We start from the raw sequence: 24,244 nt of genomic DNA, 5'->3' as shown, positions 1-24,244 counted from the left end.
GTCAGCCAAAGGAGGGAAGAAAACTTTTGGTGACCGCAGCACTTGATGGGAAGAGAGTTTTCTTTGGGTGGGGACATTCTTACCCTCTGGTGCCAATCAATGTGCCTGATGAATCTGCTGGTGGCAATGAAGACTTTGCAGGGATGTTTCATCCTGCTAAAAGGTTTCTCTGTGCAAAGTGGCATCATCCTGAGAGCTCTGCCCTACCGAGCTTTTTGCTGCCTTCAATTCCTCCCCTGTGCCCATTAGTGGCCCAGCTTGGAGACAGTGTGCCATTTTGGCTCGGCTGCAATCTCTCAATAAGCCTCCTTTCTTCTGCTGAGCAATCCCCACTTTGCCTCTCTTTTACAGGTAGGTAGCCGTGTTGGTCTGCCATAGTCAAAACAAAATAAAAAATAAAAAATAATTTCCTTCCAGTAGCACCTTAGAGACCAACTAAGTTTGTTATTGGTATGAGCTTTCGTGTGCATGCACACTCCTTCAGACACACTGGAACAGAAGTCACAGGTTTACAACACCTATCAGTCAATCACCCCTTCCCACCACCCTTCTGAGTAATACCCCTCCCCACCCTCTCACTATATATAAGGGTCTGGTGACTTCTGTTTCAGTGTATCTGAAGAAGTGTGCATGCACACGAAAGCTCATACCAAGAACAAACTTAGTTGGTCTCTAAGGTGCTACTGGAAGGATTTTTTTTTATTTTTTATTTTTTATTTTGTTTTGCCTCCCTTGTCACTGTCAATTGCTCCTAAAAAAAAGCCCCTCTGTCTTCAGTACAGATCCTGTTGGTGTGAGGCCCCATCAAAAGGAAGGAAGGAAAACTAAAGAGCATAAGCGCTCAAGACAAGCAGTGCTGGATCAGGCCAGTGGCTCATCTTGGTCAGCATCCTGTTCTCACAGTGGCCAACCAGATGTGTGTGGGAAACCTGCAGGCTGGACATGACTGCAACAGCCCTCTCGTCACCTGCCTTCTCCGACAACTGGTGTTCAGAGGCACTACTGCCTTTGACAGTGGAGAAAGAACACAGCCACCATGGTTAGGAGCCTTTGTTAGACTTGCCCTCCATGAATTTGTCCAATATTTTTTCTAAAGCTTTCTGAATTTTTGGCAATCACCGCCCAAGGTTACCCACATGAGATTCAAAGAAAGGAAATAACCCAATGGCAGATCAGTCTTGTCTCTTCTTGGTTGACCCTCAGTTTAAGATATTTCGAGGTGCCCTGAGATCTGCTCTGTGGCAGAGCACCTGCTTCACAAGCACAAGGTGCACAGTTTAATCTGGACACATGATTTGCAACAAAGAAGGACCCAGGTATAATCCCTGGCATTTCCAGGTGGGGTTGGGAGAGACTCCTGTCTGAAATTCTGGAGAGCTGCTGCTGGTCAGTGTTGACAATACTGAGATAGTTGGACCAATGGCCCAACTCTGTATAAGGCAGCTTCTTATGTTCCACATGAGGAAAATAGGATTATGAAGTACAGTGGTACGCCGGGTTACGTCCTTAATTCGTTCTGGGTTACAGTTCGTAACCCGAAAAGGACGTAACCCGAAAAATCGCTTCTGCGCATGCGCGAATCACGCACGCTTTGGATTGTGCTTCCGGGTTAGCGGAGTTCGTAACACGAAAAGTACGCAACCCGAAGCGTACGTAACCCGGGGTACCACTGTATTAGGCTGAAAAAACAGCACTATATTTTGCCAGGTTTATGCCTGCCTGCCTGCCTGCCTGCCTGCCTGCCTGCCTGCCTATCTATCTATCTATCTATCTATCTATCTATCTATCTATCTATCTATCTATCTATCTATCTACAGTCTCTCTCTCTCTCTCTCTCTCTCTCTCTCTCTCTCTCTCTCTCTCTCTCTCTCATCTATCTATCTATCTATCTATCATCTATCTATCTATATCTTCTATATATATCTATCTATCCATCTATCTATCTATCTATCTATCTATCTATCTATCTATCTATCATCTGGGAGTGGGTTTTGAGCAGTCAATGAAACTAAGGGTGGGAAAAAAAGAGGAAAGCTAGAGGAAACATCTCTTCCTCCACCCTTAGAAAAACTAAGTGCCCTGCCAAACACACAAATTGTAGGGATTTTTCACCCAGCTGTTTCCAAGAACAATTCTGAGTGGAGACAATGCCTTTGCTGCAATGACATTTTTCTTTTTTAGCAGTCAGTCTCCGCAGCAAATTTATTGCTGTCAGCCTCCACCAGCTAATACAATCAGGTGCAGCCAGTGGGGGATCCAGGTGGGCAGATCAAAGCACTTATCCTTGACCGAGCTCCGTTTGGGATTCTCAATGGTCCCCTGCCCTTTGGCACCAGAATTTAAGATGCTCTACTACGAGACCGCAGTGAAAAGGCTGCCTTTGCTAGAAACCTTCTGTAACACACACACACACACACACACACCACTTGATTATTTAAAAAACCGAAACCTCTATGCAGTATACAGTGGTACCTTGGTTCTCAAACACCTTGGTACTCAAACAACTTGGAACCCAAACACTGCAAACCCAGAAGTAAGTGTTCTGGTTTGCAAACTTTTTTCGGAAGCCAAACATGCTCCGTTTTGAGTGTTATACTTCCAATTTGAGTGTCACACTTCTGTTTTGAGTGTTACGCTGAGGTCTGTCTGTTTTTGCTATTTATTTTGCGTTTTTGTTTTTGCGGCTCTTTTTGTTTTGTTTTTGTGACTGTGTGGAACCCAGTTCAGCCACTGATTGATTGATTGATTGTGTGACTGCAGTACATTGTTTATTGCTTTCATTTTATGGATCGATGGTCTTGTTAGATAATAAAATTCATGTTAAATTGCTGTTTTAGGGGTTGTTTTTAAAAGTCTGGAACGGATTAATCCATTTTGCATTACTTTCTATCTATGGGAAAGCACGCCTTGGTTTGGGAATGCTTTGCGACTTCCGGAATGGATTAAGTTTGAGAACCAAGATACCACTGTACATTAGATTTATTGGTGAAAAAAAAAAAAGTTTAAAAGGAATCCATACAAGCGTTCAGAAGTATTTGTGCCGCAATCCCACTTGACATTTTAAATTCCTTTGTATGCTGCTCTTTGTGGCTGCAGAATAGGCCCCTCCAATATGCAAATAACTTTACTAAGGGGTGGAGTCACAGCAGGGTCAAACCCTGACAGCTTTTTAAAAGCTTCAAGTAACCCCAAGCCTTTGCTGGGACAACATCTTCCCAAGTTCGCTAGAGCTGGCCAGGGTGCTGAATTGCCTCACTTTGGACAGGAAGAGGCCCTTCAAAATATTTCCACTACCCGCACGGAGTCTAACCCTCAGCAGAACTGGGCACACTGGAATTAGCTTCCAGTCCCCATGTATTCTTCACCGTCAAAGCTTTACAGGTCGATGGCTACTACTGGGAGCCCCAGACAATTTAATACCTTTTTGAAACAAAGTGAAAGAGCAGGCAAAATCATCTCTTGTGGGCACCTGATTATTTCTCTGCAATTACACAAGCTCTCGGTAGATGAAGGTTTCCACCAAAAAGCGATAAACGAGCTCAGAGCAGATATTAGCACATCGGGAAAGGATCACTCGGCAGCGTGCCATCGCTACCAGGAAACGAATTCAACTGGTGGGCTTATCTTCCAAATTGGATTGAGGACAGATGCAGCTGAAGCGAATCATGGAAGGGGCTTAAGGCCCACTCAAATCTCTGAGAGCAGACAGACCCTGTTTGGTCCGCCTTTGCCGTTGATGCCCCCACCCCCGCGTCAATGTTTCCCTGCAAACACAGAGGCTGAGCTGGCAATCGTCTTGGGAACGCAGGAATGCCGAAAGCTGAAGATATACATGTTCCAATGGTGTGGGTGAGTGCCCACTGCTATCTGTGTGCATGGCTACTGTAATGCACTCTATGTGGGGCTGCCCTTGAAGACTGTTCAGAAGCTGCAACGTCTGCAAAATGCAGCAGGCAGGGTGCTGGTGGGCACATCTTATACCAGTTCTCTGAGGCCTGTGCTGCTGCTTCCATGTCCAATTCACAGTGCTTGCAATGACATACAAAGACTAGGGCAAGGCCTTGTAGGGTTGCCATATGTCCTCTTTTTCCAGGACATGCCCTCCTTTTCATGGGTAGGTAAAGGTAAAGGGACCCCTGACCATTAGGTCAAGTCGTGTCTGACTCTGGGGTTGCGGCGCTCATCTCGCTTTACTGGCCGAAGGAGCCGGCGTACAGCTTCCGGGTCATGTGGCTGGCAGTGCACAGAAATGCCGTTTACCTTCCCGCTGGAGCAGTCCCTATTTATCTACTTGCACTTTGACATGCTTTCGAACTGCTAGGTTGGCAGGAGCAGGGACCGAGTAACGGGAGCTCACCCCGTCGTGGGGATTCGAACCGCTAACCTCCTGATCAGCAAGCCCTAGGCTCTGTGGTTTAACCAGTCCATAGTTAAAAGAAGAAGTCAGCAAATGTGTCCTCTTTTCTGCTTTTCAAAATATGGCAATCCTACGTGATGTCCATTATATTCAATAGACCTACTCTGAGTAGGAGTGACCTATACAGTGGTGCCTTGGTTGCTGAATAGGTTGGCTCCTGAACAAATCGGCTCCTGAATGCTGCAAACCCAGAAGTTGGTGTTCTGGTTTGCGAACGTTTTTTGGAAGCCGAACGTCCGATGTGGCTTCTGCAGCTTCTGAGGCTTCCAATTGAGTGGAGGAAGCTCCTGCAGCTAATCGGAAGCTGCGCCTTGGTTTCTGAACGGTTTCGGGAGTCGAACTGACTCCCGGAACAGATGAAGTTCAAGAACCAAGGTACTACTGCTCTAAGGCGGCTCTTCATGTTCTTAAGCTGCTTTTTGCTATTCTTAGTTTTTACTGGGGGCTGTCTCTCTCCCTCACTCCCCCGCCATTGTCCCCTGCAGAAGAATAATACATAACAGCGAGAAACAAATATTAAGGTTGCTAAGAAAATTTCCCCAATGTTAACCCAGAGACAAATAGCTGAGGTGCATATCTATGCCACCGCTCCCTTCCTAAACCCATCACTCATCTTCAAAGAAAAACCCCGAAGGAGGAAATAAATAAAGGAAGCCGGAAGAAAGTACCCAGGTGCCATTCGAGGCCAGCAAGGAGGCTAGAATTGAATTACAGAATTGTAGAGCTGGAAGGGACCCCGGGAGTCATCTAGTCCAACCCACCACAAAGCAACATTTAGTCTGCAGAGAGGTCTAAAAACCATCCAAAGTTTCCTACATGAGCTCATTCCCCCCTATTATTAGCACAGACCAGCTTTGGCTATCCTGATGCCCTCCAGATATTGCTGGACTACAACTCCCAGCGAGCATGTCCAATGACCAGGAATGATGTGAGTTGTAGTCCAGTGACATCTGGGGAGGGGGCACTGGGTTGGGGAGTGCTGGCGCAAATCACCCACTCTTTAGCTGCTAGATTTAAGAAGTCTCACCCCTATCGATTAAGACAGTATAGCAGCGTTCCCCAAGCTGGTGCCATCCAGGTAGCATTGGGCTACAACTCCCATCAGCCCCAACCATGGTGGTTAATGGTCAGGGATGAGGGGTTTGAACTCCAGCATCTTCTGGAGGGCACCAGGTTGGAAGAAACACTACGATACCACGAAGCAGTTAGCTTGACACAGTTCAAATCCCCATTCTGCGATGAAGACCAGTGGGTGACCTTGAGGTCTGCCACTCTGTCTCAAACAAACCTGCCCTTGACACAGAACTGACCTGTGCCTCCATGGACAGCTGTGAGTCCAAAATGACCCCCAGGCTGCGACCTGGTCCTTCAGGGGTATGTTGTTGTTGTTGTTCAGTCATTCAGTCGTGTCCGACACTTCGTGACCCCATGGACCAGAGCACGCCAGGCACGCCTATCCTCCACTGCCTCTCGCAGTTTGGCCAAACTCATGCTAGTCACTTCGAGAACTCTGTCCAACCATCTCATCCTTTGTCATCCCCTTCTCCTTGTTCCCTCCATCTTTCCCAACATCAGGGTCTTTTCCAGGGAGCCTTCTCTTCTCATGAGGTGGCCAAAGTATTGGAGCCTCAACTTCAGGATCTGCCCTTCCAGTGAGCACTCAGGGCCTATTTCCTTCAGGGGTATAGTTACCCCATTCAGGACCAGGAAGTCCTCCATACCTGCCCACCCCCTGCCCCCAAGAACAGTACTTCTGTCTTGCCAGGATTCAACCTCAATCTGTTGGCCGCCATCCATCCTCCAACCAACTCCAGACACTCACACAGGACCTTCACCGCCTTCACTGGTTCTGATTTAAAAGAGAGGTAGAGCTGGGTAGAGCAGAGGGTGAGATGGTTGGACAGTGTTCTCGAAGCTACTAACATGAGTTTGGCCAAACTACGAGAGGCAGTGAAGGATAGGTGTGCCTGGCGTGCTCTGGTCCATGGGGTCACGAAGAGTCGGACACGACTGAACGACTGAACAACAACAACAGAGCTGGGTATCATCCGCATACTGATGGACACCCAGCCCAAACCCCCGGATGATCTCTCCCAGCGGCTTCATATAGATGTTAAAAAGCATGGGGAAGGGGACGGATCCCTGAGGCACCCCACAAGTGAAAGCCCAGGGGTCTGAACACTCATCCCCCATCACCACTTTCTGGACATGGCCCAGGAGGAAGCAGCGGAACCACTGTATAACAGTGCCCCCCCAGCTCCTAACCCCTCTAGATGGTCCAGAAAGATGTAATGGTCGATGGTATCAAAGGCCACTCTCATACAATATCAGGGCAGCGTACAGCGATATAAAAACATTTAAAGCAGTACAGAAGTAACATTAAAACGACTGGCCACTCGATGCAATTACCTATTTAAAGGGAAATGTTTTGCTCGCTTGTAAGGGGAGGATGTGACAGAGGTGCTTAAATAAGTCACAGGTTGCAGAAAATGGAAATGGTTTCTCTCCCTTTCTCATTACACTGGGATTTGGGGACATCCAATTAAGCTGATTCCTGCATTGCCGGGGCTGGGACTACCGCGTTTCCCTGAAAATAAGACATACCCATAAAATAAGCCGTAGCAGGATTTCTATTTACAGGTGGGTAGCCGTGTTGGTCTGCCATAGTCAAAACAAAATAAAAAATTCTTTCCAGTAGCACCTTAGAGACCAACTAAGTTTGTTCTTGGTATGAGCTTTCGTGTGCATGCACACGAAAGCTCATACCAAGAACAAACTTAGTTGGTCTCTAAGGTGCTACTGGAAAGAATTTTTTATTCAGGATTTCTATGCATTTGCACAACATAAGCCTTACCCCGAAAATAAGACACAGCGACACGCCGCCTCCCTTAAGACGGCTTGGATAGGCGTGGCTATGCAGCGTACCGATGCGGAGCGGTTAAAATAAGACATCCCCCGAAAATAAGCCATAGTGTGTTTTCTTGAGGAAAAAAAACCAAGACAGTGTCTTATTTTCAGGGAAACACGGTAGGTGACTCTTGAGATCCCTTCCAACTCTATTATTCTATGAACGCCTGAAGATTCAGGACAGACAAAAGGCACTGAGTGTAGATAAGCTATGGAACTCCCTGCCACAGGAGGCAGTGACGGCCACCAAAATGGGAAGATTTGGGGAATTCGTGGAAGAGAGGGCTATCAAGGGCCGCTAGGCCAAATGGCTATGTTTCGCCTCCAGTTTGGGAAGCAGCGTATAAACCAGTTTGGGAAGCACAAGGGGCGAGAGCACGGCTGTTGTGCTCAGTTCCTGCATGTGGGCTTCACCACTGTGAGAACAGGATACTGGACCCGACGGGGCCACTGGCCTCACCCAGCAGGGCTCCGCTTGCATTCTTAATTTTTTGTTTTGCCATCAGCCAAGCAAGTGGGCAAGGAACAAGAGAAAAGAGGGACCCAGTTAGAAGACTTGGATCCTGGTGTTAATTTTTTCGTCTCGTTGGGGGGGGGGGAGGAGCAAAGCTAACGGCACAATGGACTTACTTGGCACCCTGTTAATGGCTCGCAAAGGCCTGAGTACACGGACAGTGCGGATGGCAGATAAGCTGACGTTGTGTCCATCCAAGGAATATTCCATCATGCTGGAGAGAAAGGGAGACACACAGAGAGAGATACACAGGTGAGAATGAAGTTCTCAAACATCCTCTAAACTTTGAAAAAGAAAAATATATATTTCTAATTTCTGACTTTTGTGGTGGGCTCTTTGAAAGGGTTGGGGTAGGTTGAAAGGACTGGACTTAGTATATGATATCTCAGTTATATATGGTTTTGGGCAAAGGGATATGGATATTTGACAATGGTAAATGTTAACTAAATAAAATTAGCCAAGTTTTCGAGGCCGCAAGGAGGGGGGGATAAAATTAGGGTGAGAATTAGGAAAAGTGCAGAAATACAAAGAAGGTAGGGAGGAAAAGAAAATGTTAAGAATTAGGTAAGGAATATAAATGTTTATGTAAAATTGTTTAGGGGGAAAGAAAAGTGGTTTAAATTAGATTTAAAAGATGAGAGGAAAACTGTAAATTATATGTTATTATGGAGTCAGCGGGGGGGGGGATCTGGGGAAGTTAGTGCAAAAGACTAGATATATGATTTCCTGACCCGGGAGGGGGGTTGGGATTAAGCAATGATTTAAATATTGTATGAGGTTAAATGTGAAATGATTTTAGCTGCTCCTGTGAGAGGGGGGGGGGTCTGGATATTTTGCTCCCCTCGGTGGGAGAGGGGGAAGTCATGAAAAGTTTAACCATGTAATGATTTGTGCTTTTAATTGGAAAATCTTATAAAATTTTAATAAAATAAATAAATAAACTTTGGGGGGGAAAATGCACGCTTCCTTATTACAGAAGAAGTTCCACTGGACACAATGGGAGCTTAATTCTAAGTAAGCACCCATCTCTGGTGAAATATACTCGGAGTCAAGTGTGGATTTCATGCTCTTTATTCAGCTCATTGTAGCGAGGAATGCAGTTTCTCCAAAACGTCTGCTTTATATACACTATTTACACAATGGGCCCCACGTGATTGGCTAATTCCGGGATACTCCTGTATGCCAATCGGTTTGCGGATTCACTTCCACCTGGAGCTGGATTGGGTGGCTCCTGTGGACCAATCAGACTGCTGCATTCTGGATCCTATTGTTCTAGGACCAATCAGACTGCTGCAAACTCAATCCTATTGTTCTAGGACCAATCAGACTGCTGCATTTTGGATCCTATTCAGCTCAGTACATAACATCTGAATAAACGCATGGCTACATTCAATAAAATATCATTAAGGCCTAGATGAAAATTAGATGAAAAACAAAACACAACTGATTTGCTACTTGATCCTCTTGGTGTCAAGGGGAAACTGACAATTAGATTAGTAATGGCCCATCTAGTTCCATTCACTTGGCTGTGAGTCTTGGAAGATCTGCTCTCTGCCTTGCAGAACTTTTCCCATCTGGTTTGGGAGGGCGGAGCCCTGACTGACACCAGCTACAAAAGCTGAGGCTGCTGAACAGACTCTTGGGCTGGGGGATTGAGGTTTTTTTTGGGGGGGGGTGTTGCTGCTGTTGGTGTTGTTATTTTTTTGTACCTTTATTTTAGATCTTATGACGATTTATGTGGAAATAAAATAATAATAATAAAAAATTCCTTACAGTAGCACCTTAGAGACCAACTAAGTTTGTTCTTGGTATGAGCTTTCGTGTGCATGCACACTTCTTCAGATATGTGGAATATGTGGAAATAGTTTAATTTGTCAATTGAATTTGTCGTGGATGCTTTAGTTGAGATTCCTACAGGGCAGGTGGTTGGACTAGATGATCCTAAAAAGTCCCTGTTGGGCTTTTGGTTTTAACTGGAAAAAGCCTCAAAACCAGTTTAGCACTTGGAGTGGTGTCCAGCTATGCTTCCTCTGCGTTTTCCTGCTTCTCCAGTGCTTTTGCAGAGTTTTTTCAAACTTCTTACTTCTTCTTGCGCAACGGTATGTGTGCCTTGTGCCAGCAATAAATTCCACAACGTCTGGGTTGTTTCAAAGCAAGCACGCTGTCAGGAATGCTTTGATGGTGTTTCCTGCTTGGCAGGGGGTTGGACTGGATGGCCCTTGTGGTCTCTTCCAACTCTATGATCCTATGATTCTATGAGCATATAAATCACAGAGCTTCTCCAGGAGATTCGGACGACATCTCCACTCCGGTTCAGTCAAAAGTGAAAGTAAGACTGACCAAGAAATAAAAGGTGCGTCACATAAATCACAAAGACATTCGCATACAGCAGATACCCGGATGTATGACACATCCTCTTCCCTGTGGGAGGGGCGTACTGTTGAGCTTCTTTAACCCTGAAAGCTCCAAACCTCACAGTCCCTTCCAACTCGGCAATTCTATAGTTGCAGGTACTCTTTGACATTTCGTTTGAAGTTATGTTTTTTTTTATGTTGCAAGCTGTCTCGGGCACGGTTTTAGCTTTGGAAAAGTGGCGTACAAATAAAATGTTTGATTGATTCACTAGCAGGCAGTGTGGTGCAGTGGTTCAGTGTGGAAGACCAGGGTTCAAATCTACCCCCACCCTCAGCTGTGACCTTGGATGACCTTGGGATAGTCACTCTCTCTCTACCCAAATGTAGTTGAGCTGATAAAATGGAGCAGGGGAGAGAACCCACCTCTGCTGCTTTGAGCTCCTTGGAGAGGAAAAGCGGGATATAAATGTAGGGAGTAAATAAATGTGATTTCCAAGTACAGGTGTGAGAACGATACCTCGTAAACTGCTTGGAGGTTTTGTTACAGTCAAGCAGTATATAAATGTTGGTAAATAAGTATTTTCCTGTGTATAAGACGACTGGGCCTATAAGACAACCCCCAACTTTTCCAGTTAAAATATAGAGTTTGAGATATACTCGACCGCAGATTCTCCACCTGGCGTATAAGACGACCCCTGAATTTTGAGAAGATTTTCCTGGATTAAAAAGTAGTTTTATATGCCAGAATATACAGTAAATAAAGTTGAGCTCTCAAACCCCCATGAGATGTAGTATTACATCGGCTTCTTGAGGTCATCTGGTTTTGTATGGCAGGGAGCAGGATGCTGGACTAGACGAGTGTGATGCTGAAATTTTCTCCCACAACACCCCTGCCCCCCCCCCGAGTGCTCTCCATCAAGTTATGGGGAAAGAAATTGCATTTGAAAATTATGAAAAGGGAGTAAACATTTCCATGAAATTGTCATGGGTGTGTTGACCTTACTTTCAATGTGATCTCAAGGGGGTGCTTGTGAGTGTACTCTTGGGGTCTGCATCTTGCAGCCTCCTTGGGTGCCAACACTTCCCGAAATCCTCTGATGTCCTCAGCTGGGCTGTCCTATAGGGATTGGAAAGTGGGGAGCCTGCCGGTTGTATGCCTGACATGTTCATTTTAATTTTTTTAAGTGAAGTATTTTTACTTTGAAAGAAACTGGAAGCATTTTTTTTTTAAAAAAGGTAAATGGAAAGGCTTCCCTTCAAAACAAAACCAGAGACTGCACTGACCTCAGACACTGGGTAGGCAGCCTCCCCAGCTGCCCTCACTTCAGTTAGAACTCAGAGGATGATGCCATACAGTAACTCCTCCTATGAAGCATTTCAGTTAAGGCACCTGGGGAGGCTGCAGAAATGTTTCATGGAAAGAAAAGCACTCACATCACATCACCCTCAATCACCTTTCAAGGATTGTGCAGTAGTTAGTGTGTTGGAGTAGATCCCAGGAGACCAGGGTTCAAATTTCCCACTTGGCCATGAGGTTCACTGGGTGTGACCTTTTGGGCCAATCACTGCCTCTTCTGGCTTAACCTACCTCATGAGGCGGTTGTGAGGATAAAACGGGGAAGAGAAGAACCATATATGCCATATGTCCTTAGGATCAGAATATGGCCTGAGGGAAAAATGCATTAATCAGTAGCAATTTCTGTTCATTTTCTAGCAGCGGGGATATATACCAAAGAAAGCATTCTTTGGAATGGAATCACAGGTCTTGTGGGGTGTTTTCCAGGGCTTTTTGGCTTCCATGCGATGGCGTAATATGCTTTCCGGATAATCCTGCCACATCTGCATTCAGCGTTTTGAAACCAAGCGCCTGGGATTTATTTTGTCGCTGCCACGCCGCAGAACACGAGAGGAACAACTGGAGCTGATTCAAGGGCCACCTAGCAAGGCAATATATATCGCAAACGGCAATTTCCACCTGCCAGTTGGAGCGAACAGGCCAGGAGCCAAGAGCCAGGTGTGTGAACAAAGCCGGCTTTCCAGGAATACCACAAGCTATTGTCTAAAACCATTGTGCAAACATCGTAGGATCGTGAAGAGCTGCCTGGCGGCAGTCCCAGTTTATTACAGCTTCCACCGCAAATGGATGCATCTATTTATCTGTTTATCATCTTTTTATTCGTCCAGGCTGAGAGAGCCCTCTCATGTGGAGGTGTGGAGCCTCAGGCTTGGGGGCCAAATTCAGCCATCTAGCCCTGGGGCTGCCAGAACCTCCAGGTCTGACCTGAAGCCTCCAGTTTGCCTGGCCCCCTCCACATGACAGGATGTGTGTGTGCTTGAATCTCCAGGCGGGTAGGAGTCCCTTAATAATATGATGCTGAATGATTACGATTATTATTGAGGAGACTGTACATGCAGATTGCAAGCTTCAGCTTCTCAAGAACTGGCTGCACCCGTGCCAGCCATATAACTTGTCGGGGATGGGGGTGGGGGTCTGCCCTCTACCCAGGGTGCCAACTTGGAAAAACATATAGGGGGGGGGGCTTCCCCACATAAAGGTAAAGGTAAAGGGACCCCTGACCATTAGGTCCAGTCGTGTCCGACTCTGGGGTTGCGGCGCTCATCTCATGTTACTGAACGAGGGAGCTGGCGTACAGCTTCCGGGTCATGTGGCCAGCATGACAAAGCCGCTTCTGGCGAACCAGAGCAGCGCACGGAAACGCCGTTTACCTTCCCGCCGGAGCGGTACCTATTTATCTACTTGCACTTTGATGTGCTTTCAAACTGCTAGATGGACAGGAGCTGGGACCGAGCAACGGGAGCTCACCCTGTTGCGGGGATTCGAACCGCCGACCTTCTGATTGGCAAGCCCTAGGCTCTGTGGTTCAACCCACAGCGCCACCCGCGTCCCTCTTCCCCACATAGTCAATTACAAAATGTGGCGTGCACACAACATTTGAATGGCAATGCCTATAAACTTGGGGGTCCCCAGCCCACTGCAATATTTTACTGGGGGAATGAAGGGACCTCAGCACCTAGGAATTAGCCCTTATGCTTCTGCTCCTCTCCCAATTAACCTCCATCTCCAGGGCTCAGTGGTCTCAGGGAGCACAGACATCGCCTAATGCCATCCTGAGGTCTTGGGTTTGGGTTTTGAAATCTCTGGGTTTGTGATGCTCCTGACCCGGCAACCCTATCTAGGCCTTTGCCCCTGGCTCTCTGGACTGTCCCTACCCCTAGCTAAACCCCCTCTCCTCAGGCCCCATCCCTCACCGGCTCTGTGTTTTTGCTTGGCTGGAATGTGTTCCTGAACTCTGAGAATGTCTCTCGTTGGACTCGGCGGAGGATAGAGCTGAGTGCATGAGCAGAAACCTGCCCGCCGTACAGAGGGATTCATTTGTTCCTCTGCTCATTTTCACTTCTGGCCCTGAACATCACGGGAGTGTGGCCCCCACTGAAGGGAATGTGGCCCCCAAGCTGCAAAAAAGGCTCCCCACCTCTTCTCTAGGGAGCATGGGAAAGATCTATATAATGGATGCCTTTATGAAGCTGAATGTTGGAAGTTTTTAATGTTTGATGTTTTATTGTGTTTCTAATATTTTTCTGGAAGCTGCCCACAGTGGCTGGGGCAACTCAATCAGATGGGTGGCAAATAATAATAATAATAATAATAATAATAATAATAATAATAATAATATAAAAGGACAATGCTTCTTCACTCTGCACATCGTTAAACTATGGAACTCCTACCCACAGGAGGCAGCAATGACCACCAACTTAATGGATTTAAAGAGGATTGGACAAATTCATGGAGGAGGGTTATTGATGGCTACTAGCCAAGAGGTCCATGGTCTGCTTCTGCTGTGAAGAAGAAGAAGAAGAAGAGGAGGAGGAGGAGGAGGAGGAGGAGTAGTTTGGATTTGATATCCCGCTTTATCACTGCCCTAAGGAGTCTCAAGGCGGCTAACATTCTCCTTTCCCTTCCTCCCCAACAACAAACACTCTGTGAGGTGAGTGAGGCTGAGAGACTTCAGAGAAGTGTGACTAGCCCAAGGTCACCCAGCAGCTGCATGTGGAGGAGCGGGGACGCGAACCCGGTTCACCAGATTACGAGTCTACCACTCTTAACCACTACACTGCTCTTAACCACTAAGAGGCAGTAAGGCCTTTGAATGCCCGTTGTTGGAAACCATAGTAGGGGAGAGCAATCTTCTGCTTGGATCTTGATTGTGGGCTTTGCAGAGGGGCGTATTGTTGACCATTGTGCTGGACCAGACGGGCCCTTGGCCTGATCCAGCAGGCTCTTCTTATTTTCTTATGGGAGGAAGGGCAGCATAGAGATTTAATTGAAAGCTGCCTAGAAAATGAAGGATATGCAGATGTGACTTTTGATACCAGGCTGGGCACACACATTGCCTGCTTTTAGCCGTCCCGGTGATCAAAGTCAGAGGAAGTTTATCTGATAAGGCTGCCTGTGTCTTGTTTACGGGGGGACACTTAGCTATCTACTCCACACAGAGGTGCTGGGCAGAAAATATCCAGTTCCATCCTTTCACGCCTGTTTCAGCCTCTGTTTGCATCAGAACTGCCCTGGCTACTGCGGCCTTTTGCCTGATACCACAAGCACTCGTCGCTCTGTTAACTCACCCGAGGACACCGAAAGGGTAAGAATGGGCCCTGCACATTCAGCACTCACTTCCTTATCACTCCGGGGACTAAAATAGCTCCATTATCAAGGGGGTGACTGACGTTTTAGAGGGCAGGGCGGCAGGACGGCAGAGAGTAAACTTAAAAAGGGAAGGAAAAACACGCCAATCATTTCATCCCATAGTTGTCTGAGCTTTGTGGATGCTTACAAACCAAACAAAAAGACATTTTAATTTGCATACTCAAACAATTTAGATATTTAAGTTACAGGTAGGTAGCCGTGTTGGTCTGCCATAGTCAAAGCAAAATAAAAAAATAAAAAATAATAATCCTTCCAGTTGCACCTTAGAGACCAACTAAGTTTGTTCTCGGTATGAGCTTTCGTGTGCATGCACACTTCTGAAGAAGTATCTGAAGAAGTGTGCATCTGAAGTATCTGAAGAAGTGTGCATGCACACGAAAGCTCATACCAAGAACAAACTTAGTTGGTCTCTAAGGTGCAACTGTGGTGGTGTAGTGGTTAAGAGTGGTAGACTCGTAATCTGGGGAACCGGGTTCGCGTCTCCACTCCTCCACATGCAGCTGCTGGGTGACCTTGGGCTAGTCACACTTCTTTGAAGTCTCTCAGCCCTACTCACCTCACAGAGTGTTTGTTGTGGGGGAGGAAGGGAAAGGAGAATGTTAGCCGCTTTGAGACTCCTTCGGGTAGTGAAAAGCGGGATATCAAATCCAAACTCTTCTTCTTCTTCTTCTACTGGAGGGATTTTTTTAAATTTTTTATTTTGTTTAGATATTTAAGCCAATGTGGTGCAGTGTGCTGGTCCAAGGGTAACCGAAGAGGCAAGGTCCAAGTCCAGTCCGAAGTCCAAGGAGTCAACGATGGGTCAGTCCGATGAAGCTGAGGCAGGGTGCAGGGCAGGCACAGGAACACAGGCAGAATCTAGCAAGCAGCAACCCTCTCGTCCTCTGTCGTCCCCTTCTCCTTGTGCCCTCCATCTTTCCCAACATCAGGCTCTTTTCCAGGGAGTCTTCTCTTCTCATGAGGTGGCCAAAGTATTGGAGCCTCAGCTTCAGGATCTGCCCTTCCAGTGAGCACTCAGGCCTGATTTCCTTAAGGATGGATAAGTTTGATCTTCTTGCAATCCATGGAGCTCTCAAGAGTCTCCTCCAGCACCATAATTCAAAAGCATCAATTCTCCGGCGATCAGTCTTCTTTATGGTCCAGCTCTCACTTCCATACATTACTACTGGGAAAACCATAGCTTTAACTATACGGACCTTTGTCGGCAAGGTGATGTCTCTGCTTTTTAAGATGCTGTCAAGGTTTGTCATTGCTTTCCTCCCAAGAAGCAGGCGTCTTCTAATTTCATGACTGCTGTCACCATCTGCAGCGATCATGGAGCCCAAGAAAGTAAAATCTCTCACTGCCTCCATTTCTTCCCCTTCTACTGTATTTGCCAGGAGGTGATGGGACCAGTGGCCATGACCTTAGTGGTACCACTGTATAAAGGACTGTGTAAAACCTGAGGTACCACTGTATAAAGGACTGTATAAAAGCTGAGGTACCACTGTATAAAGGACTGTATAAAAGCTGAGGTACCACTGTATAAAGGACTGTATAAAACCTGAGGTACCACAGTATAAAGGACTGTATAAAAGCTGAGGTACCACAGTATAAAGGACTGTATAAAATCTGAGGTACCACAGTATAAAGGACTGTATAAAAGCTGAGGTACCACTGTATAAAGGACTGCTGCTGCCGCCGCCGCTGCTGCTGGGCAGAGAGGGCTCCGTTTTGTTTTGTTTTTTGTTTAAATTGCTGCTATTTTTTACCTTTGTCATTTTAAACTGTTATATTAATGCTGTATTATTAGTTTTAGATTTAGATTTATGTGGAATTCCCCCCTCCCATTTCGTTGTGTTTTTTTTTTTTGATGTGGTTTACTGCTGGTTTATGACTTTTGTAATTACGTAAATCTTGTAACGTACTAAGCCGCCTTGGGCATTGTTTTTAACTGTGGAAAGGCAGCATGCAAATAAAAAAATAAGGATGATGATGATTTAAGAGAGCGCTTGACTCATTTTAAATATTTGCCACCCTTTCTCAGAAACTGTAGGACCTAAAGCGGGGCAGATCCTCAGGAACATAGGCTTATACTCTGGCTGCCAGTCACTCTCCAGGGTTTCAGAAAACAGCCGAGAATATAGCTGTGCGTTGTATCAGCCGGAAATACACAGAAACAACCCCCCCCCCCCAGAAATAGCACCTTGCTACCCGGTTAAAGTAATTTCTACTTTGACCCTGAGACAAGCAGGCAAAATTGATGGGCTTTTAAATCATGTCTCTCTCCCCCCCCCATAGATATAAGTTTTACGCCGCTTTCTCTTCCAGCCCACAACGCTGATTGATGAGCAATTTGTCTACTGACCCCGCAATTACGATAAAGAAGTCCAGGCGATTCCACGTGTCTCCTAGGTAACACTTCTGCCCGAAGATCCCCAGAGCTATCATCTTGATGACCATCTCCACAGCGAAGAAGGCGAAGATGAAATGATCGAACGCCTAGAGCGGAAAAGGAAGAGGGAAACGATAAGAAGTCGCCATTAGTCCCGTGGTGCATCCCTGTCATTTAGCGTAGCGAATCGAGTGCTGGACTAGCATCTTGGGGAGAGACTGGGGTTCAAATCCTCCCTTGGGAATGAAGCTCACTGGGTAACCTTGGGACTGGCCCACCTCGCAGGGTTGTTGTGAGCATAAAATGGAAGGGGGGGAGAGAGCTATGCATGCCGTTTCAAGCTCCTAGGAGGAAAGGTGGTATATAAACGTAACTGAAAAGTGAAGAAACGTTTCATATCTGGTGAAGAAAAGAAAGAACGTTCTCATATTGGAGCTGAGTAGTTTTGGAAGAGCGCTACATGGTTTTGTAAATGAGGGGAGCCTGCTCCCAGGGAGGAAAAACAATTTCACAGAAATTCAGAATCTGGCAATAATTCCAGAGGCTGCCTTCCTTCCTTCCTTCCTTCCTTCCTTCCTTCCTTCCTTCCTTCCTTCCTTCCTTCCTTCCTTTCTTTTTCTTTCTTTCTTTCTTCGACAGCTGGGTGTTTTCTAGTGTTGCAACCCAACCCGAAAGAACAACAAAAATATAGATTGGTTTTATCTGAGAAGGAGCGTGGGGGGAAGGGGAAGACAAAACTTCTATGCAATTGCGAATATCAGCAAAGAACAAATTGTGCAAATAACTACGGAGGGAAATGATTCTCCTGTTTTTATTTTTGCCGCTAATATACCATTAATTTAAACAAAACAAAACGAAGACTGTTTTAAATTCTAATAGAACAGTGGTAGGTTGCTGAAACCGCCCACCTGCCAATCATCTGACATCAGGGTTAGGGAGTCATATGGCCAGAGGCGTAGCAAGGTCAGGTGTCACCCCCCCCTACATTGCAATTTTGGGGAACATTGCCCAGAGTTGTTGAGCTTTTTCTAGGGAGGGTACCCCAAAGTTGTTGAGCTTTATGCGAACGGAGGCTGGATTTATTGCTGAAATCTGTCTGCCAGGGGTGCGAGCACCATCATGCCGATCCGCCCAGGGGGGTTTTGTCACCCCCAGGCATGACACCTGGGGCGGACCGCACCCCCCTTGCAACGCCCCTGCATATGGCAGGGGAAATATTACCCAAATGGGGTTGAACTTCCTTCTCCCCGGATAATATGTGCAGGTACATCTCTACCTGCTGCACACCTGATGCCACAGATGACATCAGGTATGAGGCCAGATGGCTGTAGCTTTGGGGAAATAGCTCCGTGGGCCAAATGGGGAGGTGTGGCAGGTGAAATCTGGCTAGTGAGATGGCGGTTCCTCAGCTATAACCTAGATCAGGCATAGGGAACCTTCGGCTCTCCAGATGTTTTGGCCTACAACTCCCATGATCCCTAGCTAACAGGACCAGTGGTCAGGGATGATGGGAATTGTAGTCCGAAACATCTGGAGAGCCGAAGGTTCCCTATGCCTGACCTAGATGGACCTTCTTTCTGATTTAGGAAGGCTCTTATTCTTTTGTGGGGGTGGGAGGGAACTGAAAACCCAAGCCTTGTCAAAAGGCAATCCCATTAACAGCCCCAATACAGTATTTTTTTACATGCCCATCCTCCTAAATCCCACAGCATCCATAAACGGAATAGAGGCGGATAAACAATGGCCGGCCTGTGGCCAAAAAACTAACTGGAGTCTAATGGGATAGTCTTAATGGAATGGCTGGGTTAAACAGAAGAGATGTATGGTTGTCTTACGAAATGTGCTTGCATAAAGCAGAACTCTGCAGAGCCAGGCCTGAAGGCAACTGCATTAACTACCAGAGGAAGCCCACAGCTATGAGGGCGCTTGCTCACCCCAATTGCTGCCAGCTCCGACCAGGTCTTCCCCGGGGTCCCTGTCAACTGCATGATTGCCAGGATTCAGGAGGGATGGGAGTTAGCGGCTAAGATCCAGCCTGCAAGCTCCGGGGCGTCATTAGTTTGCAGGATAATAAATGGATGATGAGCTCAAGGCCCTGACACACTCCCCAGAGGGTGGTTACGTGGTGTTGCATTAGGAGCAAAGAGATGGCGGGTTTCTGCCAACAGCCTTGACACAAAGGCTGGATTTTATTTGGTCTCAGTAGGGGGGAGAGTTGTTGGAAGGAACAAGGACCACCAATTTGTTCCGTACCAGTCGGTGGGCAAACCTTGGTCACTACTGATGTGGTGGTACGAAATCATAGAGAAATGGGGTATGTCTGCAGGAAATGTCATGGGCTGGGCTTAAGGTTGTTACTTGTCCCAAACACATCTTGGAAGTGTCCAAAATCCTCCAGCAGACAAATAGAAGAGTCTATTATTAGGTAAGTTACAGGCAGGTAGCCGTGTTGGTCTGCCATAGTCAAAACAAAATAAAATTAAAAAATTCCTTCCAGTAGCACCTTAGAGACCAACTAAGTTTGTTCTTGCATGCAAGAAGTGTGCATGCACACGAAAGCTCATACCAAGAACAAACTTAGTTGGTCTCTAAGGTGCTACTGGAAGGAATTTTTTTATTTTATTTTATTATTAGGCAAGGTGGGGAAGCTGCCTCAGGTAGCGTTACGAGGTGGCAGTGAGGTTTTGGCACACAGCTTTGCCCTGCATCTACAGGTGAAACTCGAAAAATTAGAATATCGTGGAAAGGTTCATTTCCTTCAGTAATTCAACTTAAAAGGTGAAACTAATATATGAGATAAACTCATGACATGCAAAGCGAGCTATGTCAAGCCTTTATTTGTTATAATTGTGATGATTATGGCGAACCCCAAATTAACAATTTCAACTTTGGGGTTTTCATCAGCTGTACGCCATAATCATCACAATTATAACAAATAAAGGCTTGACATATCTCGCTTTGCATGTCATGAGTCTATCTCATATTTTAAACTCCAGTAACTAATGAAAACAATTGCTTACATAAATGGACTTTTCCATTATATTCTAATTTTTTGAGTTTCACCTGTATAAGCTCACTATTACTATAATTAATAATTGTATTTATTAGCTGCGTTTTTCTGCAATCAAGTTGCGCAAAGCCACTTATGCAGCAAAAAAACCAAAATAACAAAGACATTAACATAAAAATAATTTTTTAACATAAAAATTAATGGAGGCCAATATACACATCTGACAATATATTCAAAGGGAACAAGATATATCCCTGATTTAGAGAATCCGTCCCAGTTTCTGATTTGATCCCCGAATGTCCCGCTTTTCCTTTGGATGACCCTATTTTCATTGGAGAAATGTTGGAGGGTATGGAGTTATCTGACTCCCAAGCTGTCTGAAGGCAATCTTGTATAGGGAAGTTGTTGGGTTTTTTTTAATATAAAAAGTAATGTTTTATTATGTTTCTCTATATGTTGGAAGCTGCCCAAAGTGGCTGGGGCATTGTGGGCAACCCAGTAAGATGTGTGGGGTATAAATAGTAAAATTATCATTATGGAATGGGACGTCCCTATTTTCATTGGAGAAATGTCGGAGGGTATGCAGGGGTGGGCGGGGATCATGGTGCTCATATGTTGTTGGGCTCCAACTCCCATCGTTCCCAGCCAGCATGACCCAATGGTCAGGGATGATGGGATCTGTAGTCTTGGACAGCCACATGACCCTTCACCCCGTCGCAGTGTTTTGAACCGCCGACTTTCTGATCGGCAAGCCCTAGGCTCTGTGGTTTAGACCACAGCACCACCCTTAACCAGCTGCAACTCCCAGAATTCTTTGTGGGAAACCTCAGAGCTGCCTTTGTAGAACTCAGCTGGGACTGGGAGGAGGATAGAGGCAAGGTTAGAATTGATTGGCCCTGCCTGTCATTGGCTCCAGCGCCACCTACTGTCAGTCTCCATGCTTTCTGCCCTACCAGTTCCAATGGGCACTGTGGGAGAGAGAGAGAGAGAGAGAGAGAGAGAGAGAGAGAGAGAGAGAGAGAGATTATATTCTCTTACCTCCAAAATGGTGCACCTCTCAGACTTGCATTTGTCATCTTGACAAGGCTGAAACATCCCGAGGGTGACACAGTTCAGGAGGATCACCAACATGCTGACGTGCTCGAACCAGGTGGGCGCAAGGAGTTAAGGAAGGCAACTTGGGCTGAGTTATCAACAGGAAAGTGGTGGCATGAAACAAAGAGGAGGGATGTGGGTGGCATTTGCATTTCAAACAGCCCCTCTCCCAACCTTAAGAAGAAGAAGAACAACATAGGAACCACAATCAACCATGGGGGGTGGGGGGTGGGGATGGAGGAGAGATGATGCAGGAGGATTTGATGTTCCCAGGAGACAGGGGGCTCCTGCAGAGATGAATAACCACCCCCAGACCTGAATGGGCATGAACTGAGATGTGAGCGACAGGCTTTGTTGCCATTGTACTTTTAATTTTCTTTATTAAATTGTTTCAACACATCACAACAACATGCAGATAAATAATGAAATGTCCCACCCTAACCTAGAAGCTGGCGTTTAGGCAACAGATGCAAAATAACGACCAAATAACCTAAGTTTTTATCCCAGTCTACTGTTCATATAGAAGGAGGTAAATGGTTTAAGTTAACAAAAAAAGTTGTTTAACGTGAGGGGAGCCCACCATTTTCATCTTCAGCCCTGTGAATAATAAAACCGTGCCACTCAATTCCGAAGGAGTCTTTGTGCTTCAGACGTTGTGCCAGTTTTATTATATTATATAATTTCTCCAGAGGCACCACCAGGCAAAGTGAGGTGATGTCTGCTGAGGGAGTTTTCCCTCCGTATGTTTGGTTGAATGTTTCCCTGCTATGTACTAGGCCGGAACTTTTCTTTTCTTTAAAACAAAACCTCTCTGTTCCATTCTTTACGAATTATACGCTGCTTTTATTCAGTTTCCTCAGTAAAGTGTTACTAGGATTTATTTTCTCTCTGGACTCTGTCTATGTTACCTAAGTGACTTTGTTTACGGAGGCGGTTGTTTTGCTCTTTTTTGAGTGGGTTGGGTGGGAAGCGAGTTGGAGGAAGGTGGCACAGCTGGTTCATCATCCTCCGCACACCTCCCTTAATTTGATGATTGTGGGATGGAGTGGGAGGCTGGTAGAAGGCTTAACGATTTTGTGAATGAGCCACTTCCCCATTCTTCTGCTAATACAAAACAGGGAACAGCGGAAAAAGCCAGCCTGTTTGCTAAGTGCTAGCAACAGCAGGATAGAAAATTAGGAAGAATGACTTAAATAGGAATCCCCACAGGGCACATTGCATTAAATAATGCAAGAGTGCCAGTTAAGGAACATTTCTTCTTCTTCAAAGAATTCAGATGAATTAAATGCCCTTTTCAATGACAGGGGATGAAAAAAAGGGGGAAAGGCAGCAGGATGGGTTCGTTCTGATAAAACCAAGATCAGCTTCCAGCGAAATGTTTACAAGGAAACACATTTTTTTTTTTGCAGAAACACACCGCTTGCCACTTGAGAAATGCTTTATAAAAGCCAGAGTTTTGCAGGGAAGACAGACCTCATAGGCAAGAGCAGGGCTAGGGAACCGTTTTTCAGATCCAGGGCCACATTTCCTTCTAGACAACTTACTGAGGGCCGTGGGCCAATGGTGGGGGTGGGGGGGCAGAGGGGAAAGTGGGTGTCTCTAAGCCACTTTGGGATTCATTTGAATGAAAGGTGGCATGGAAATATAACTAATCTAATCTAATCAAATGCCATCACCTGCAACAAATAATGATCACCCTCAGCAAGGAATGAGAAAGGGAAGCTCTGGAAAGCTTGAAAAGAGCTGTGGCTCGCTCTCCCACTCTACCTCCTACATGGCTGCAAGGAAAGTACTTCTTTGTGGACTAGTAACTTGCTTCGGCTCACTTGCAACAAAAATAAATTTGAATGGAAAACACATTGGCGCAAAGCCATGGCACAGGGCTCTTGTTTGAAAAAGGATCAATCTATCTCACTTAAGGACATAAAGAGAGCCTTCTGGATCAGGCCAATGGCCCACCTGGTCCAGCACCCTGTTCTCACAGCAGCCAGCTAGATGCCCGTGGGACAGGGGCAGAGGAAGCCACTTCGCCACTTGGGGCGGCAAACCCAGGGGCGGAGTCACTCCGTAGCGTGCATGCTCAACGTTGAGGTTTCCCCTTTCGTTTTTGGCCGGAGAAAGGAGAAGGCTAAAATGTTGTGTGTCTCTCCTGGAATGTAATTTATGCCTTGTAAATACAGCTTCTAGATTAGGAAAAGAAGCTGGACTCTGTCGTCTAAAATTGCTGGCATGCACACACACCGTTGCGCAAGAAGATACTCTGCGGATGGCACAGGAGAAGCAAGTGAAAATGTACAGCAGGTACGTGCGCAGCAGAAACTTGCCGGACTCCATTTGTGTGCTACGTTGGTTTGAAGACTTTCCAACAATCCAAAAGTCTTCAGGCGGCAAACCCGGGGGCGGAGTCGCTCCGTAGCGTGCATGCTCAACGTCGCTATGTTCGACGCTGAGCATGCGCGCTACCGAGCAGAGCCGAGTCCGGGACGGGCGTCAGCAGCCCAAGAGAATCCCACCCCTCCCCTCCACCCGCAGCCCGAGCGGGAAGGAACAAAGCAAAGCAACGAGCAGCAAAGTGTGTGCCAACGGCTAACCTGCTCGACATGCGCTTTGCTATTTCCGGCTTGGGCGGAGGCGAGGGGCGGACGCATCCCTCGCCTCCGCCCGAGACGGAAATAGCAAAGCGTGCGCCAAGCAGGTTTGCGAGCCCCGCCCCTCGAGCGTGGCTTTTTCCCAGCATCCGTGGGGCTCGGCTTGGGTGTCGCACCGGGAGGGGGAGCCCAGAGTGTCACTCCCTCCAGCCTGGAACACGGGGCGCACCGCCCCCTTCGCCCCCCCTTCCTACGCCAC

At 46.5% G+C, this 24,244-nt stretch overlaps 1 protein-coding gene across 1 annotated transcript in view; it reads right to left on the bottom strand.

Annotated features, from left to right (window-relative positions):
• CACNA1H (calcium voltage-gated channel subunit alpha1 H) overlaps nt 1-24,244 on the bottom strand; it is a 393,556-nt gene that overhangs the window by 166,880 nt on the left and 202,432 nt on the right. Inside the window, exons 3-5 of the mRNA XM_033166592.1 lie at nt 21,341-21,452; nt 17,266-17,399; nt 7,955-8,052 (exon numbers count right to left, since the gene is read on the bottom strand). Of these exons, the coding sequence (XP_033022483.1) occupies nt 7,955-8,052; nt 17,266-17,399; nt 21,341-21,452 (344 nt within the window). The remainder of the gene's footprint in view (nt 1-7,954; nt 8,053-17,265; nt 17,400-21,340; nt 21,453-24,244) is intronic.

Source organism: Lacerta agilis, chromosome 13 (genome assembly GCF_009819535.1).
Source record: "Lacerta agilis isolate rLacAgi1 chromosome 13, rLacAgi1.pri, whole genome shotgun sequence".
Lineage (NCBI taxonomy): Eukaryota > Metazoa > Chordata > Lepidosauria > Squamata > Lacertidae > Lacerta > Lacerta agilis.
Note: the sequence above shows the minus strand (reverse complement) of the source record. Positions and strands in the feature narration are given on the sequence as shown.